Raw genomic sequence first — 20,071 nt, forward strand, 5'->3', positions numbered from 1 at the left:
GTTTTAGATTATTTAAAAAAAACTCCCTCATTTTATTTTTATTTTTTTAAACAAACTCACTTTCTATTAACATAATCTCTCGAACTCGACAGAGAACCCCTTAGTCTTGACAAAACTCACTGTCTCTTCTCTCTCGATGGACTGAACTTTCACTCACTCACTCCCTTGGACTTGGATGAAGCTGTTCGAAGTGAGAAGGTAAAATCAAGCCAAACAATTGCCACCGCAGGTTTTGGGACTAGCCTTACATGGGGTTCCGCCATTGTGAGATGGGGATGAGATGATTATGCTTTTCCGACCAATGACCAGTTCAAGAAAGATAGGAAAAAAGAACGAAAAAAAACTTCAATTTTCGTTTTTGTCAATTTACATTTGATATGTATCAAGGAGAAGGAGGTGGCCATCATGCTGCTTTTATATCCACCATTTGTTCTTATAAATTTTGCAACTGTTCAGCTTAGGGCACCCTAATAATATGTTTTTTTTTTTTTTTTGTCTCTAATCTCTTAGAAGTTCTCCATTTTCAAGTTGAATTGAGGTATTTATCAAATGCACAACTTTATTCAGGGGATTTGATCAAACAATATGAAATCTTCCACACACTATGAAGGGAAATATAGTCTTAGAAGGGAAAAAGTAACATACAATTAATTGATTTATTATCACTTAAAATAATGATATATATATATATATATATATATATATATATATATATATATATATATATAGGGAGTAGTTCGGCAGCCCTAAAGTTTGCCAAGTTTGGTGCTAACCATTTTTTGTAAATCACTTTTGATGGGGTTAGAAGTTTTGGAATAGGCTGATTTTTTGTGAGGATGATCTCTACGGTGAAGAGATCATCCTCACAAAAATCAGCTCGATCATTTTGAAACTTCTAACCCTAGTTTACAAGTTGAAGAATCGTGGACCGTCCAATTTTTATAAATCATTTTTGATGGGTGTAGACATGAGAATGTTCATATTTGAACCTCAATGCTACGTTGTTTGGAGTCGCCACCATTTTTTTTTTGTAAATGGGTGTGAATGGGCACCCGAATCGATTATTTTGAAAAACCATTTTTTATGGCATTGTAGTGACTCTCAATCATGAAAAAGGTATGGTCTACCTAGGATCTAAGTAAGAGGATTCGGTTAGAGAATGGGGAAGGTGTTAAGCACCCCATTCTCTCCACCTAAGGTGGTTTACCTTTAGATTTGGCCATTTTTGAAAAGGGTTAAGATAACAAGTAGAATGCATGAGATGCATGAAGTGGGTGGGTTCATATAGTGTGTATGTACCTCATTGGAAGAGGTTTTGATGTTGGTGTTGACATAAGAGATATCTTATGGAAAAAAACATTCTATGGAGTCAACACACTTTTGCATGAGTTGAAATATTGGTTTTTGATTTTAGAGAAGTTCCATGAAAGGAGTTTTCTTAGATCTATAACCTTAATGCATGCATGTTTAGCTAGAAACTTAGTGTTTTAACCCCATCAAGAGAGTTACACATTTCTTCATCATGGCCAACATGTGTGATGTGTGTGCATAGTGTACATTATGATGCATGATATGAGAATGAGTTTAAAAGGGCTTCAACCTCCATCCTTTCGACCAAACCGCCTCAAGCATTCCATGCCCAAGGTTGAGGTTCAATTTACTCGGGATGAAGGAGGGTTCTCCATTACATCCTAAAGGCTTCTAAAAATAAAAAGAGGAGAAGGATAGAAGAAGAAGATGCAACTTAAAAGATAAATAAATAACTATTGTCCCACCTTGTCCCTTTTGGAAGTCTTGAAATAACTTGAGCTTGTGTAATGGACTTGAAAGTTGAAGGATGTGGTTGAGGGTTGAGAGAGTTGAGGGATGAGAGATGAGTAGAGAATTTGGTAGAGTTTTAGGTTGAGAGATGGGGGCTTGAGAACATGAGTTGTTCTTAGAAAATGAGAGTATTTATAGAGTTTTTGGAGAACTTTTGGGAATAAAGTGGTCCAACCCTAAAAATAAAGAAAATGGACATGAGATTTAGGTTGTTTCTTTTTGGATTTTCCATTTGTATGAGGGTAAAGATGACATTTGTGAAGAAACCCTAAAAGCATGCTTTGATCCTTGGTTTTTTGGTAAATAGAGGTGAGAGAACAAAAGTACTTTTGGGAGGATGAATGGGGGAGTGACATGTGTAAAGGTGGAGTGGTAGGTAAAAAGTAGATCTTGGTTTATTTGTAAATAACTCATAAAGCAAGGGTGGAAGTGTAGTTTTGAAATAGACCAATGGGAAAACAAAGCACATTTGGGAGGGTGAATAGGAGAATGACATGTGTAAAGGTGAAGTGGTAGGTGAAAAGTAGATCTTGGTTCATTTGTAAATAACAAATAAAGCAAGGATGGAAGTATATTTTTGAAATGAACCAATGGGAGAACTCCATGTATGTACTTGAAGATTCCCACCTTTTGAGGGCATAATGGGAAGTTCTCTCACCTTTATGGATTATTACCAAAGACCAAATAACTTTTTTGGTTTGACTAAACTTTTTGAGAAGGGCATTCTTAAGTTTTCACAAAAGAAAAGTTGACCCTGCAATTAGATGATGCATTGGGCATTGGGGGCTTATGAGGTATCAACATGTGTCATCTTATGAGGGGGTGAGAGAATAGACTTGGAGTGGGCTTGGTGTTGGGCTTAGGTTTGGGTTAGGATATGGACTTGGGTTTTGGCTTAGAATGGACTTGGCTTTGGATTTAGGATATGGACTTGGATTTTGGACTTGGGTTAGGTTGGAGGAGGAAATGGACCTTGGTTATGGTATGGGTGTGGGCTTAGGATATGGGTGATGGACATATGTTTAAAGTGGATTAGGGACAAGGTTGAGTATGCAAACTATATGACATGATGTATGTATGCATGAATGATGAAGATAAGTGGCAATGCGGGTCCGTCAAAGAACTTGAGTTCTAAATCGAAATCAACTCGAGAAAATTTGAATATTTCTAACGGGTTCGTGCAAATTTGGGTGTCTACAATGGGGTTAGAAGTTTTGGAATAGGCTGATTTTTGGTGAGGATGATCTCCTCATCATAGAGATCATCCTCACAAAAAATCAGCTCATTCCAAAGTTTCTAACTCATATTTTGAAAAATGTTTGGCACCAAACTTTGCAAACTTTAGGGTTGTTGAACCGTCCCCCCCCCCACACACACACACATATATATATATATATATAATTCACTCAACCTTTGTATAAATTTACCATAATAAATAATTAAGCAAAAAAAAAATCAAATTATAACAACAATTAGAAAAGTAACAGAATTCAAGTTGACTGTCACTCCTTACAGAGAATCGTGACTTGATCCTATGGTTCCTTCCAGTGTAACATCGAAAGTGTCCTTCTTCGCTCTCCAACCCATTGAGGATCCTTGTCTCCTGTAAATAATTATTGGCATCAACTCAATTACCTTCTCTCTCATCTTCCTAACTTCATTATTTAGAATCGCCATAAGCACATTAACGATCCTCAGCCTTTTCAATACCACCTCCTCTTTCGGTATAAACATCGAGAATTCCTCGTATTGCTCCTCAGGTAAATGGATTTTCTGTTGAGACGAGAAAGAGAGAGACAGACAGTGAGTTCAGTCGAGACAAAGGGGTTCTCTGTCAAGTTTGAGAGATTATGTTAATAGAAAGTAAGTTTGTTTTAAAAAATAAAAATAAAATGAGGGAGTTTTTTTTAAATAATCAAAAATTCATTTTTTCGTTTGGAAATGACGTCTGACAGAATCTCAGCCATTTGTTTCTCAAAATCCAACAGTTGTGAAACATGGGCTTCTCATATGTTTTCTAACACATCCCTCGAACCGTCCCCTATATATATGGGAAATGTTCATCAGCAAACATTTTGGCAAAACATTTTTCAAGACATGGGATAGAGGTCTTGGAATGGGCTGATTTTTGGTGAGGATGAGGAGATCATCCTCACCAAAAATCAGCTCATTCCAAGAACTCTAACCCATGTTTTGAAAAATGTTTTGCCAAAATGTTTGTTGCTGAACGGGACCCTATATATATATATATATATGGGTAGCGTTTAATGGCTAACTTTTTGGCAAAACATTTTTCAAAACATGAGTTAGAGGTTTTGGAATGGCCTGATTTTTGGTAAGGATGATCTCTACGGTGAGGAGATTATCATCACCAAAAATCAAGCCATTTCAAAACCTCTAACCCCATCAAAAACAGTTTTCAAAAAATGGACGGTCCACATTTTTTCAAATTGTAAACATGGGTTAGAAGTTTTGGAATGGGCTGATTTTTGGTGAGGATGATCTCCTCAGTGTAGAGATCATCCTCACCAAAAATCAGTCCATTCCAAAACCTCTAACTCACTTTTTGAAAAATGTTTTGCCAAAAAGTTGGCCATTGAACGCCGCCCTATATATATATATATATATGGGAAATGTTCAACACCCTAAGCTTTACCCTACATTTTATAACAAACGTGTTTTGTCCTACATGGGTTAGAAGTTTTGGAATGGGCTGATTTTTGGTGGGGATGATCTCTATGATTAGAAGATCATCCTCACCAAAAATCAGCATATTCCAAAATTTTTAGCCCTATGTTTAGAAGTTGAAAAATCGTGGACCGTCCATTTTTTGTAAATCATTTTTTATGGGGTTAGAAGTTTGGGAATCAGCCCATTCCAAAACTTCTAACCCATGTAAGACAAAACATGTTTGTTAAAGTGTTGGGTAAAGCTTAAGGTGGGGAACGGGACCTATATATATATATGGGTCAGGTTCAAGGGCCATATGAGAAAACATATGTAAAAACTATCGTTTTTAATAAAATTTTAAAATATGGGTTAGAAATTTTGGATTGAGCTAATTTTTTGTGAGGATGATCTTTATGATGGGAAGATCATAAAAAAAAAAAAAAAATCAGCCCAATCTGAAAACTTCTAACCCCATTAAAAGTGATTTAGAATGTGGACCGTCGATTTTTTATCAATTTTTATCACAAATTTGTAAATCACTTTTGATGAATTTAGAAGTTTCTGATTGAGCTGATTTTTTGTGAGGATGATCTTTTCATCATAGTGACCATCTTTGCAAAAAATCAGCTCAATCCCAAACATCTAACTCTTATTTTGAAAAACGAAAGTTTTTTCATATGTTTTCTCATATGGCCCTTGAACCGCCCCCTATATATATATATATATCAAGGCCTCCCAAAGTATCCTAGAGTCAGATTTTGTAAAATAGTAAAAAATGTTGCCCTGATCAATTAAAAAAAATATACTACAATATATTATACTTAAGTAATTTTACCTTAAAACATCACCCTTCCTTTATAACATTGATTGATGACTCAATTGGCAATTATGTCACTATCCTGACAATACTTCAAAATTGATTAGAATATTAGATATTTTAATAATAATCTCGTGTAAAATTGATGATATTATGTTTGCCCTCTTGCAAATGCAAGATTAGGTTTATCCCTATGATTGAAAGTCAACAACTCTTTTTTCTTGATGATTTAAAGGTGGTATCTTGATTTTATTAGAAATATCCTTAAAAAGCTTAAATTATTAAATAAAAAATTGAATAAAATAAATGGCAAACCCAATCTTGCATTTTGCAAGGGTGTAAAATGCAAGAGAGTCATATCATCAGTTCAAAAAACATAGGGGGAAACTCAAATACAGGTTCCTAAAAAGAAACTAATAGTTAAACCGGACAAGATTAGCCGTGCAACTTTAACTGAGTTGCCAAACCACCTAAAACCGACGCGAGGGATTTATTTCTCATCTCGATCCGGTTCTCGCCCTTGTTTGAGAAATTTGAGAAAACCAACAAAGCAAGACAGATCAACCTTTTTGAGAAGCAGTTGAGCAAGGGTTTGATTCAGATTCACATTCACTAATGTGGCGACACGTATCATGGCTGAAAAAGGTGTTCTTGTCTTGTAGCTTCTCAAAAGGTATAAGGAGAATCTGCACCTCTCACAGTCTGTCACGTGCCCACCACGACGCGGCATGGTGCACACCGTCGTCGTCTTACGAGGAAAATTACTAATTTAGGAGAGTAGGGAAAAACTTCGGAGCCAGTCCAAATTTGACACGTGGATCCTCTCAACATTTGAGAGTTAGGCCGGTGTGAGGGTCCACATAGATTTGCGGCAAAAATTAACACCACAACTATCCTGATTTCATGGTATAAAAAAAAGAAGGACTCTTTTTAAATAAATAAAAAAGTTGAGAATAAATCCAAACTAATAAAGTTTTTTAATCATTAGATTTTAGTTTTGAATTTGGGAATTAGACAAATTAATAAGAATAAATCAATACCTTATAGAATGACAATTTGATCTATCATAAATTGGATAATTCTGAGAATTATCCTTGTGATGCCAAAAGGGGTTCGGAAGATCATCGAAGATAGAGAATATGGAAATCCTAAGGGGTTGGCTTAAAAGGCAAGTTGAACCTTGATAAGCTCCTCAGGAAGGGTAGGTCAAGTGTTTGAAACCTCACAAAACAACGAATTTCTTAAGACCACCCTCCAAAGTTCGATTGACCCTTGATTCAACTAGTTGCACATATGACTTTTTGAAGGAGCTTGGGTGTATAAATAAAAGTGTACTTTTAATTTCCTCAGGAAGGGTAGGTCAAGTGTTTGAAACCTCACAAAACAACGAATTTCTTAAGACCACCCTCCAAAGTTCGATTGACCCTTGATTCAACTAGTTGCACATATGACTTTTTGAAGGAGCTTGGGTGTATAAATAAAAGTGTACTTTTAATTTGAGTTTCTTAATTCCAATTGAAGTTTTCTTTGTGATTCTAACTTAGGCATCAGACTTTCTTTGGAAGATACCACATCTATGCTCAAACATAGATTCTTGTAAATTTCAAGTGGTACTATAGATCTCGAGGCGAATGAGAACTTTTTCCATCGTAACAACGATTATGACAAAGAGTTGTGTTGGAGTAACATGTCACTAGTTTGAAAATGAGTTGTGTTGGAGTAACTCCAGGATTGACCTCACTTCACACTTTTCTGATGTGGAAGTGCGCATAAAACCATCAATGTTTTTCACTCGTATCCCAATGAAAAACATATATGATTCCTACACATTTCCACCCCGAGGACAATGTAACATGAGATCAATTCAATATTATTCTTTGAAAATATAAGTTGTCTCAAATGTTTTTGTAAATAAGAAAATATATATAATGATGTGGAATGTAAAGGAGAGGGCTCCTCCAAAAATTTAGAATAGTTTAGCCATTTCAAAGTTAGGTTCATGAGGGTATCCACATGAATACTAACATGTAATGGCTCTGGATGGCATTTTCCCCTGCATATGAGTTATAAAAATTCGTATTTAATTTATGTAAAGTTAAAATTATCTATTTAAAATGTCTCATAGAAGAATCTTTTTTATAATTAAATATAAGAAAATACTAAATTAACTTTGAAAATGACATCATTTCACACATTACTGACATGGATGTGTACACAACAACAGATGCTTTTCTTCGAGATACGAGTGAGAAGCATCTATGGTTCTATCCACACCAATGTGTGAAATGATGTCAATTTCTATTTTGATTTACCCTTTATAAAAATAAATAAATAAATAAAAGATAAAAATAGAATTACTTTTCATTATTTGATTTCCCCGGAATCAAGTACAAACAAGTTTTTTATTTTTTATTTTTTTAAAGAGTGATGCTAAATGCATGTTATTTTTTGCCAATGCCCCTGACGCTCTTTTCCTCTCCTGTTCATAGTGAAAAAAAAAAAGTAAACTTTCTGATTTGATCACCTTATGACATTCAAAAACATGATCCAATGCAATGGTGTTGTAGAGGACAAAATTATATGAACTTAAAAAATATTTATTATTTTTCACCGTTGAATTTTATTTTTAAATTTGGGTGTTCAGTGACCGTTCATTTTCAACACCTTGGATCAAGCTCAAAAAACAATATTAATTTTTTTTTAATATAAATATTTTCAAGAAATCTAAAAGACTGTGTTGTTGGATTGTCAATGCGATAATCAATGTGGGCCCAAAGACCCTTTTAAGATTTGAAAATTAAATATAAAAAAATGTGACAACGGGTAAGAGAGAGAAGCTCACTCTATTGCTAATGTCATTGCGCCACATGTCAAACATTTGTTGGGCTGAGAATCAACACATCACAGGACATTGGCAAAAAAACAACATCAATTTAGCATTTCTCGTTTTTTAAAATCTGATCTAACTCTATAGGGTTCAAAAGTTATTTTTGTTAAGCTGACAATCCATGTGGACCCAATAATTAACTAGGTTAGACACACATGCCTAACTCTTTAAGTTTCTTAATTTATTGTACTATTTGAAATAATGATTGATGCCTGCATATATTTGAAAATTTAATGTACCCACTACCTTAAGTTTGGATCCACAAACATTCAACTTGGCTGGTGATATGGTTGTTAGTGGTTGGATCATTTTTAAATATTCAATTCTAACATTGTAAATAACTAAAGGGATTTTAGTAACAGCCCCTTGCTAAATTAGTTATATTAGTTTAACCCCCTGTAAAATGCAAGATTAGAATCGCATCCCTTGACCGAAAGTCAAAGTCCCTTTTTATTCAGAATATCTTTCAAAAACTCGAATTATTAAATCTAAATTTGAATAAATTCAAAATCTCATTGGTGATCTATCAACAAAATGTGGCATTTACTTTTGATAAAGGAATTTCTGTAACAACTCCTTGCAATATTTATTATAGTAGGTTAACCCCTTGTAAAATGCAAGATTAGGTTTGCCTCCTTTGATCGAAACTTAACTTCCCTTTTTAGTTAAAATACCCTTCAACAACGTCAACTACGAAATTTAAATTTGAATAAATTCAAAATCTCACCGTTGATCCATCAATAAAATGGGACATTTACATTTGGTTAAGAGGTAAATATAATTTAAAATTTGCAGGGATAAACCTGATATCTCCAATTTTGTTGCGATGTATTCCTATTTTTTTTTTAATAATTAATTAAACTAGTTTTTTTTAGTGTAATTTAGTAAAACACCCTAGAGAAATTAGCGATATTAGGTTTTCCCAGCAAATTGCAATTATCTTCTTTTTAATTTGAAAAAAATGAATAAATGGTGAAATCTTGATTTTTTTTTATATATAAAAAAACACCCTTTAAAACTTAAATTGTTAAATCAAAATTTGAATAAAATCAAATTTTCATAATTAATTCATAAAAAAAAAGGGGTCCTTGACTTTCATCAAAGGAGTAATCCTAATCTTGTAAATTGCAGGGGTAAATCCAATATCTCAAATTTTAATGGGCTTTTACTTAATTACCCTTTTTATGGGTCTAAGGATGTATGGCATGGAGTATAGAGTATGGACTATGGATGGATGATGGTTAGTTTGGTACTTTGATGAGGGAAACATCTAATTCGTATTAGGATTGCAACTCAGGCAGATTGGGAATCAACCTGTGCCCAACCTAAACTTGACAAACACCAAAATGCACCCTTGCCCAACCCGACCTTAGGTATGAAATGCACAACTTGAACTCTACCCAAGTCAAATTGGTCGGGTTAATACAGTCCTTATTAATAGTTGATAATTTAGTTATGGTAATGATTTATATAAAGATAAGTGACGTGCAAAAGAACTTAAAATTTATAATTATTTTTTCTAAAAAGGTGTTTCAAAAGTTTATGTACATAAAATTATAAGCAAATTTAAAGAGAGAAAAAAAACAATAAGTTTGACTAAAATAATTACTTTTATGAATAAATAAATTTTTAAAAATAAAATAAAAATTTTCAGTTGTAATATAATCATTGTATGACAATATAGAATTACACTTAAAAACAAATAATAAATAACAAAGATTGATTATTTATCTAATGAAAATAATCACATTAATTTTAACACATAAATAAATAAAAATATACATATTGAAACATGAATTATGAGTGTAAAAGAAATCAAGACAAAAAATATTTTTAAATTATAATTATATTAAGTTCAAGTTCGAACAAATCGGATTGACCGATACTTATGCCAACGCCTAACTCGATTTGAGTCGAGCATTTCTTTTGATGCCCGAATTTAAGATCGAACCCAAGCTAACTATGTCAAGACATAACTCAAAGTTGAGTTCAACCCAGCAGGTTTGGGTTCTGCCCTCCCAAGTTGCAGCCTTAGTTCTTGTGTCGAGGAAACAACAAATATTTATCTCTACGATGTGTTTGTTTGTAGATAAGCGTTTCTTATAAAACTCGTTTTTGTAAAAAATTAAATCAGATATGGGACCCAAACGGGGAGACATCCACCAACTAACACGCCTACGCCATCACTTGTTTGAACTTTTCAACTATTAAAACTACATCTGGACTACATCGAACTTTTTACAATTAATAACGGCTTTTCCCTTTGGTGGGTCGTACTTTAAGCTGGTCGTACTTCTCTTAGCCACAGAATTGATCTCTCCTTTATCTCACTGGGTCCCACATGAAGCTAGTCGTACTTCTCTTAGCCACAGAATTGATCTACCCTTTATCTCACATGATATTGCTTTTGCACATTATCGTAAAGGGTTAGGTGACTAAATGAAAGATAACTCTTAAGGGAAAGAAAAAAAAAAAAGAATAATGCTGAAGTGACCTCGAGGTTTGGAACCTCATATTGCACTCTTAATGTGAATGTGTATGGGAGTCATAGATGATTTTCATCGAGATACAAGTGAAAAAGTATCTATCGTTCATATCCACTTTCATGTCAAGAAGTGTGATATGAGATTCTGCTAAAGTGAGGTCACTCCAACATGACTAAAAGAAATACATAATTTCAATAGTTATAAGAAAAGAGTAATCCTGACCTTAGGTTGAAATCTCATATCTAACTTCTTGATGTGAAAGTGTATGGGAACTATATATGCTTTTCATCGAGATATGAGTGAAAAAGCATCTATGATTTCTATTCACTTTTACGTCAAGAAGTGCGATATGAGATTCTAACTTGAGGTCACTCCAACACGACTCACAATAAAAATAGAGAGATTTACCAAGCAACCCATGTTAAAGGCACCTTAATTCATTGAAAGGGCACTCAAATCATATAATAATGATTTTTTCTTATATGGGTTAAAAAATTTAGAATGGGTTAAGTTTTTGAATCAGTCCACTCTGAAACTTCCAACCCCATCAAAACAAGTTGAAGACTCATGGATTGTTCATTTTTTTTTTTGTAAACCACTTTTGATAGGGTTAGAAGTTTCAAAATGGACTGATTTTTTGGGTGAGGATGAACTCCTCATCAAAAGTAAGCTCGTTCCGAAACTTTTAACTCATATAAGACAAAAACTTTGGCTTACATGGGCTTTATTAGGTAGATCTATCTATTGCGTTCTATTACAAAAGTTTGCTTACTCTAACAAGTTTGTTACTCAACAAACCTTTCTTTCTATAAAAAAATATACTCTTATTATGGGTCATTGGGCTCACATAGATTATCAAATCCTAGACCTTAATTTTTTAGATTTCATTGAAAAATTCAAATTCAAAAGAAAACAATTAAAAAAAAAAAAAAAAATCTTTTTTGAGTTTGATCCATGATGTTGAAAGTGGACAACTACCGAACTCTCAAATTTAAAATTAAATTCCAAGAGTAAAAATTAACTTTTTTTTGTTTTGAAAATTCGTCTTCTAGAACCTTGTGGCAACAAATTGTGTTTTTGAATGCTAACAATTGATGCAGCAAACTTTCCATACTGATTTGGCAAGGAAAGTGTTTTTCTTTCTTAACAAACCTTAAAGTGTGACCCACATTTAAAAAATCTTTAATACCCCTGATATAATGGTATGTGATTAATAACTGAGAGTATTATAGGTACTTAATCATTTAAATTTATGTGGATCCCACTCAAGGTTTGTTAATTAATAAAATTAATAAAGTAAGAGAGTTTTTGTATTATAAATGCAATAGATAGGTGTTATAGTAAAATCACGAATCAAAGTATAAAATCAATAAGAATTAAAATAAACACAAAGAACAATCACACAAGGCACAAGATATACATGATTTGGTTAGAATTGACTTACATTCATGGGCGAAAGTGGCAGTTTCACTAAACCAACTAATTGAGAATTCGAGTTACAATTTCCCTCTATCTATGTATCTCTCCAATTATGCGACAACTCTATCTTTATCAAGGGCAACACAAAAACTAGACTATATATATATATATATATATATATATATATATATATATATATATATATATATATATATATATATATATATATATATATATATATAGATGGGGCACGTTCAACAAACAAAGTAAAGGGGATGAAACGGTAAAACGGAGGCAAAACTTTTATCCAACATGAGTTAGAAGTTTCAGATTGGAATATTTTTTGTGAGGATGATCTCTATGGTGAGTAGATCATTATCACAAAAATCAACCCAATCTGAAACTTCTAAGTCCATTAAAAGTGGTTTACAAATTTTCGATAAAAAATGGACGGTCCACAATTCTAAACCACTTTTGATGGAGTAGAAGTTTCATACTGGGCTAATCTTTTGTGAGGATGATTTACTCACCAATTAGTCCAAAGTTACCAAATAAGAATAAAAGACATAGCCCAACGATAGGTCTGTCCGGTAAATCTCTCTTAAAAATATTAAAAGTTACTAAGTGTCGTTAGGCCAGCATGGATTGTCATATTGACAAATCCTAGACTACATCTCTTTAGATTTCATGGGGTATACAAGATTTAAAAATAAAAAATAAAAAATCAACTCGATCATCCAACTTTTAAAATGGACACCGAACTCCTAAATATCGAAATAATTATTTGTTTCTCCCTTTCCCCCACACAAACAAGGTAATTCTTGGGATAATTCTATGAGGATGACTCCTACACCTCTGCTTCCCGGGGCATGGTCTTCGACATCTCACTAAACCTCAGGGGTTTATCAAAGATGATTTTATCTCGACTTACATGGTACGTGTGGGATTTGGGTGAGATATGGTGTTTTAAGCGGTCAATTACCTCGTTGGTGTTAATCGGGCTACGGCTCTGAATAACTTTGTCATTTAAAATAAAAATAAACAAATAAATCCAGTGCCACATGGAGCTCTTTGAGCCACTAACCCGTAATTGTTGGCTTTAGCCTGTGTGGACTTTGAAATCCAAAATGGAGTGATTGTTTGCTCACAGACTCTTATTGCCCCACTCAAGCAAGCATTGGTGGTTTGTAAGTGAAAAAGCGTAGTTTTGTCAATTAGGGATGCCATTATACATGTGGGATCATGTAATTGTGGATCCTGGATTTCTACTAGCTCCGTAAGAATAAAATAAAATAAAATAATTCTCCAAAATAAGTCGAATAGACGATTTCTGACCATTGAATTCCAAGTTCTATTAAAGTTGTTAATTATATCAAACTGAATTTATGTTTGTTGGTCATCCAAAGTACTATTATTGTCCTGGACTTGGAAACATAGCCCAATTGGTTGACTTATTGAAATGTGACGTAAAGGTGGTGGGTTTTGGTCCAACTTACCCTAAAAAGATAAGATAATAATTATATATTTATATTTAAATCCGTTCAAATGGATTTGTTAAATATATTTTTATATTTAAATAATAACCGTCTCTTCTATTACAGATACAATTATCATACACTACAATAACAACATCACATTTTATTTAAATTACAAACATTTTATTTGAATCTCCCATGAGGTAACTCGATTTTAAGATGAGTCAACAAGGTGACCTATTCACAAGTCACAAAAAAAAAAAAACTGAATCAATGACATTTGGTACCATATGACTATCTTGTCCGAGCTTTAAAATTGTTGTAATTACTTAGATGGTTACACGCCCTTCAAGCTTGAATGTACGGACCTAGGTTTTGAAACCCAAGCCCGGCCCAAAGCCTTCCTGTTCAATGAACTCAACCTCTAGAACAGTCATTATGAAGGCGATTTTTGTGATTCATCCTGAGGCTTGCAGATTTGACCTCCACAATCATTTTACAAAAAGAAGTCTTTTGTCTCAGTCAAAAACTTAAAAGATCAAATCTGAGGCCCGGCCCAAAACACGAATTCAAGTGGGCTTCATGTCAGGCTCAGATCCTATATTTGTTAAAGAGACCGATGATTCTTGACCGGCCTGGCCCATATACATACGATGTCAATAAATCAGCAGGTTCACTCATGGGTAGGCTAAGCTTTCAGCTTTCATGGATCGGGAGGCCCAGAAAGAAGGGGGGAAATTTTTAGGTCATCGAATCGTTAATTCGTTACAGCTTCGTCCTTGTTGCCCGAAAACTCACTCTGTAATTTCTCTTATTTCGATCTAAATTTGCAGAGAGAGAGAGAGGAAGCCTAGTTGGTTGCGATGGGGAGAGAGGTTTCAGAGAGCTGTGTAGAGAGTGTGATCACAGAGATGGTATCAACCTACTGTAACAGATTCTACGCCACAAAGCCAGAACTCGCTGCACGAAGAATCGAAGCCATTGGATACCAGGTCGGTCTTCAGCTCTCTGAGAGGTAATATATTCTCTCTTTTGATGATCTTATATATAATCCATCGATTTTCTTTCAAAATTTCTACGATTCTGTTGTAATTTCGATGCTTTGTTGCCTTGCGAGAGCATTTCTGAAACCTAAGACCTTAAAATAAATTTGGGTCTATATATCATCAATTGATTCTTTACGTTGACATCTTGTCGCTAATCTCAGTCAAAATCATCATAAGTCTTTCGCACTTAATGTTAGTTACTGTTAGGTAGCTAAACTACTAAGGGAGTGTGGTAATATTAGGCAAGCTACTTGTTCAATTTAGGGACTAGAATTAGGGTTTTTGATTTGAAATGAATTCAAATTTAAATTAGAATTAGGATTTTGATTACTTGGTTAGAGAATTGTTCTATAAATATTCTTTTTATCTTGGTATCGATTTGTCGGTCCAGCTATCTCTAATCAGCCATTTTCTCCTATCCCCTATCATCTTTATCTTTTATTTTTTATTTTATTTATTTTTTATTATTGGATGCTCTACAACAATTATGAATGATACTTGGTCCAATTATCTAAAAACAAACAAAATAAAAATGAGAAGAGAGGAGGAATTAATGGCCTTTTTTCAAACAACAGGACCTTCTAGGTCAAGAACAAGCAATTCTAATTGATTTATAAATGAATCCAAAAGTAATGTAAGAATTTTATTTAACACCTTGTTACCCCTCTTTGTATGAATAAGCTAGAAAAAACCACAAATATGGTTGTTGAGAGATTCATAAGGAGACTTTCTCATGGAAGAAGATCTGCCAATCCAAAGGAGGCAATTAAACTTTCATCATGAGTACTTTATCTAGCCTTACAATCTATATCTTTTCGTTGTTCCATTCAACGAGTGAAACCCAAACATTGGAAAAGTTGCCCATAAATTTTATTGCGAGGCATGGAGAAAACCCAAATGTTATCTTGGTAGATTTTCTCGAAAAGTGGAGGTTCTAAGTGGAAAGAGATTAGATGTGGGGGAGAGTGATTGATAGTAAGTATTGAAATAATCAATTGGTGGAATGGAAATGTGCTTTCCTTTTCTTCTTGGGGAGAAGGAAGTACGGAAATGAATCTATAAGACTTTTGATACTTTTAACAATGGTATTCACTCAATCGTTGGTTTTGACAAGAATGATTTGTGATTATAATATTGTTTTAGAGAGCGTTTTAGTGTGTCTTGTCAACTAGGGATCGAAGGAGCCTTAATGATTGTGAGATTGACATGTTGGCCTTTCTCATTGAGAGACTACACAAGAGCTCATTCTTTATTTGGATTTTTATCAGAGTTTGGTGGTAGAAGTAAAGCGGTGCCTTCTCAAAGTCATTCATTTTTATGGAAGCTAGTTTCCTCAAATGCCTCTTCGTCATAGTCACCAAATTCGCCGATTTTTTCAAAAAATCGTGTTTAAATCGCAATTTTAAATACTGGCGATTAAATCACAACTTTTTGAAAAAGTCGTGATTTAAACAAAAAAAAATGTAAATTTTTTTTTTTTTTTTTGCTGAACAAGCTATTTTAAAAAGGTTTTTTCAAAGACCATTTATTCTTAAGTTTAAAATAGGTTAGATGATATAAATGATAACATCACTTAGTAGAAAAAAATATATTGTCTTAACACTATTTCGATTTTTCCTAATTTTTTCCCGAATTTTTTTGTTTTTTTCAACTTTTTCCCTTGCTGATTTATTCCCAAACCTCGACTTGGTGACTATGCTCATCATGTGTAATGAGCTTTGTGTCATCAGCATGTTCTAATGCCGTTTATCCCAAATGTTGGTTTTTCATCAAGAGCTAGGGGTTGGTTACATGAAACCTATTTTTTTTCATTCAGCTGGCTGATTCAAAAAACCATTAAAAAAAAGAATTGGATTGTAACTTGTCTTGTTTCTCTCTTTAATGAATGCTTTCATTTGTTGGATTTCGCCAGAATTTTATTTACTATACTATTCTTTCATTCATTTGTAACTTTTTTATTTAATATGGTATCAAAACTACCTACCTGTGGGTCCTTGTTTTTTTTTTTTTTTTTTGATAATTAAGAGGAAGTAAAACAATACAAGGGGAAGGTCGAGATGACCAACCAAGGAGAAAACAACAACTAGAAAAGAAAAAAAGAAAGAAAGAAAGAGAAAAGGATACTAAGAGACTGAAAGGTTACAAACAACTTCCCAACGAACAAGAAAGTCTTCAAAAAAGATCCCTTGAAACTCTTTGAAGATCTTGCACCAAAAGAACAATAAACCCATGATCTCCAAGAAAATGTCTCGACTAGATCTCGACTTTTCTTAAAAAATTCTTGCATTCCTTTCCTTCCAAATGTCCCAAGAGATCGCGAAAGGGGTGGGACTCCACAACAACCTCTTTGACAAGCGAAAGTTCGCCCCCAATTGAGGCCATTCCACCAACATCAGCGACTTATTTAAGTACCCTTGGATTCCAAGATCTCCATCCATTATAGTTTTGCATTTACTTCCTCTTTGATCCTTCAACCAACGAATTGTTAGTGGCAAATCATATATATCAACAAGGGATCTCCTCTTGAATATGAGCAATTCATCCATTCATCCATAAATATTGAGATGCCATATAATAAATTAAGCTTTTGTTGAATAGGACTTTCATTTGTATGAAAGTAGTATGTGCCTTATCACAAAAAAGAAAAAGAAAAGAAATAAATAAATTAAGGTTTGTCTAGGTGAGTCAAGGGAAAGGTTTGAAGCCCCTTTCTTGGCATTAATGGGGTTGCATAAGCCACGTGATCATCTTTGTCATCATTGTAACTATTGCTGTGTCTGTAGTCATCTTCCTCAATCTCCCCTTTTCCTTTTTGGACTCTTTTGGCTGTGTTGCGGTAAACATGCTTCGAGCTTTGTAACCTTCATCTTATGAAGTCCCTAAAGCAGCATCAAAACCTAGTTTGATTGTGGTCTTGTCCATCTAGTAGGGGATCATTAGTTTTGATCACCTCTTACTAGTACGGTCTGATGCATTGAGATCAGTGGGAGCAAAAATATTAGACATGTTTCCCAGAGAATATTTTAGTTCTTTGTTTTTATTGTCCTCCCGCATATTGAAGATCTTTGAGACTTCTTTGATGATTTAGTTATAAATTTATTAATTGTTTTATACGAATCACACTCTATTCTTTCCAGGTATACCATGGAGCGTCCTCGTTTCAGTGATCATCTAGAGGCTATCAAGTTCATATGCAAGGATTTCTGGTCTGAGCTCTTCAAGAAGCAGATTGACAACCTGAAAACCAACCATAGGGTAGGTACAAGCAGCATAGTTATAAAGGAACAGAATTCCTTCCTTGGAGATCTGACAAATCCATGTTGATTTTGTTTTGTAGGGTACTTTTGTGCTACAAGATAATCGGTTCCGTTGGCTTACACGCTTGTCCATTGATCCAACTTCAGCAAACATGGATTTATCTCAGGACGCTTCTGTGAGTGCGGCAGAGAACAAGGCAGGACAATCGGCTAGTATGCATCTTTACTTCCCTTGTGGGATCATAAGGGGTGCACTTTCAAATTTGGGAATCCCTTGTGCAGTTTCTGCAGATATGTCCAGTCTTCCTGCATGTGAGTTACTGCCTCAAGTGTCGTAAGTGTTTACCATTTCATTGGTTTGAGTAGAAATTTAAGAATACTTGTTTTACCATGAGAGAACATGAAGTAGCTATCCTTATGTAGAATACATTCAGGAGTGGATTAGGGACCCACCATTCAATGTGTTTCACTTCTAGAGATGATCTTGGCCAAAAATGAGTCCGGTCATGGTATCCTGATTACTCTATATATTTCCCTTGTTTTAGGGTGTTAAGAATTCTCTGAGTCTCTTAGATCGTTTACAATCATCAGGTCTGGTAAAATTTCAACCTGGAAGACCTTGTTGGTGTGATCCATCAAATGGTTGGTCCAAAACCCTCTGCAATTTCTGTGACATGTCATCAAAAGCAGGAAGGACAACTTCTTCCATTGCTTCTTCTGTCTTGATTCAAGTATTTCTTGAAGGTGGTACGATTCTAAATATGATGCTACTTTGGTAATATAATCAGAATAATTTGCACCAAAGAAAATTGTACACGTTAATATAGTCAGGTACCTAAGGTACATGAGATGCACTTGTAGTTGTGGGGCAGTCTTTGCCATCCAATCTACGGCCACATAGTATGTATTATGTTCTAGATGGACTTTTTTCAGCTGTTGCCCATATTTTTTTTTCCTCTCTTTTTTGCATTGTCGTAGATGTACTAGTTGGGTCCAGTCAATGGGACTGCCAGGCTATATGCATATGCATCATGTCTATTGTACATAAACTTCTTACTGTATCATATAATTGCTCTACCATGTCACCCTGTGCTGAAGATGCTGGATACCAGCCATGGACTATGGTACTATATTGTTCTTCCATATGTTTTTTGGTTTCTAATTATTCTCTGGGTAGGTTCTTTGTTTTCCCAACTGGTTTCCTGTTGTCCTTTTTTTTTTCTCCTAAAAACAATTTGTAAGTTTTATTCTACACGCTAAACTGACTCTTCAGAGTAATTTTTTCTTTTACATTGATTTTTTTTTTACACAGGATTTAGGTTTATATCCTGTTATCTTTAATTAAAATTTCGAATTGCCTGTAATTCAAGTTTAGACCTATAAAGAACCTACAGATTTCCTGCACCACTCTAGCCGAAATTTTACAATGTGTTTTGAACTATCAGAAAATAGTTGACACCACTTTGTATTATGGTGGCAATATATGTTTTCTGTTGTTTCTCAACCGGCATATACTGTAGAGCTATTGAACAATGTATTACTAACATGCTACCATATATGTTCTCTTCTCTGTTTTTAATTGTTTTAACAGGCTCATTTGTGATCCGTATAAAGGCTTGATGAGCATCTCGAGGAGAGGATAGAGAAGAGGGTAAAATGGGGAGTGAAGTTTTTTTTTTTTTTTTTTCCTTCTCTTTTCTATTTCCCCCCTTTTATTGTATGGTTAGTGTCTGTGTTCGGGTCGTGCACTTATATCCCATATGGGCAGCAGTAGCGATTGATCAATGGGTATTACAGTGGCTGTCCTTATGAACTCGTTGTATAGTGTTGTTCCTCTAATATGCAACTTGTAATTTTTTTTATACTTCTTTTTCGTGTAATAAGTTTGGTTCAAGACTTGTTGGACCTCATCATTATAAAGAGTTTTGTTGATGTGCATGTTTTGGTCACTGTACCTTAGTTTTATCCACCTTTATCTTTATCATCTTCTAGTTGCTACAGAGGTACAATTGTTTGGCTTTAAGGGTAGAAAGCCATGGAGTCCACCTTTTTGGCTCACAGCGGAATGAAGAATGAGGAATCCTATTGGAACATGACCATTCTTACAGCCAAAAACACCCTCATAAAGGTCGAAGATGGACTTATGCATTTAACCCCACAAAAAGAAAAGAACGAGATTATGATTTTGTTGAG

At 34.2% G+C, this 20,071-nt stretch overlaps 1 protein-coding gene across 2 annotated transcripts; it reads left to right on the forward strand.

Annotated features, from left to right (window-relative positions):
- The first annotated feature begins 14,267 nt into the window (after window positions 1-14,267).
- Window positions 14,268-19,816, forward strand: LOC147408408 (uncharacterized). Of its 2 annotated transcripts, XM_086437406.1 has the most exons (5): window positions 14,268-14,590; window positions 17,759-17,876; window positions 17,959-18,190; window positions 18,470-18,622; window positions 19,470-19,816. In XM_086437406.1, the coding sequence occupies exons 1-5, from the start codon at window positions 14,439-14,441 to the stop codon at window positions 19,496-19,498; spliced, it is 684 nt and encodes a 227-aa protein (XP_086293532.1). In that variant the 5' UTR covers window positions 14,268-14,438; the 3' UTR covers window positions 19,499-19,816. The 2 variants fall into 2 exon arrangements, with proteins under 2 accessions (XP_086293532.1, XP_086293533.1); XM_086437407.1 differs by lacking the exon at window positions 18,470-18,622 and having other exon boundaries at window positions 14,275-14,590.
- The last annotated feature ends 255 nt before the right edge of the window (window positions 19,817-20,071 follow it).

The sequence above is a fragment of the Akebia trifoliata genome, chromosome 3, assembly GCF_017979445.1.
Source record: "Akebia trifoliata isolate Shusen 1 chromosome 3, ASM1797944v1, whole genome shotgun sequence".
Taxonomy (NCBI): Eukaryota; Viridiplantae; Streptophyta; class Magnoliopsida; order Ranunculales; family Lardizabalaceae; genus Akebia; species Akebia trifoliata.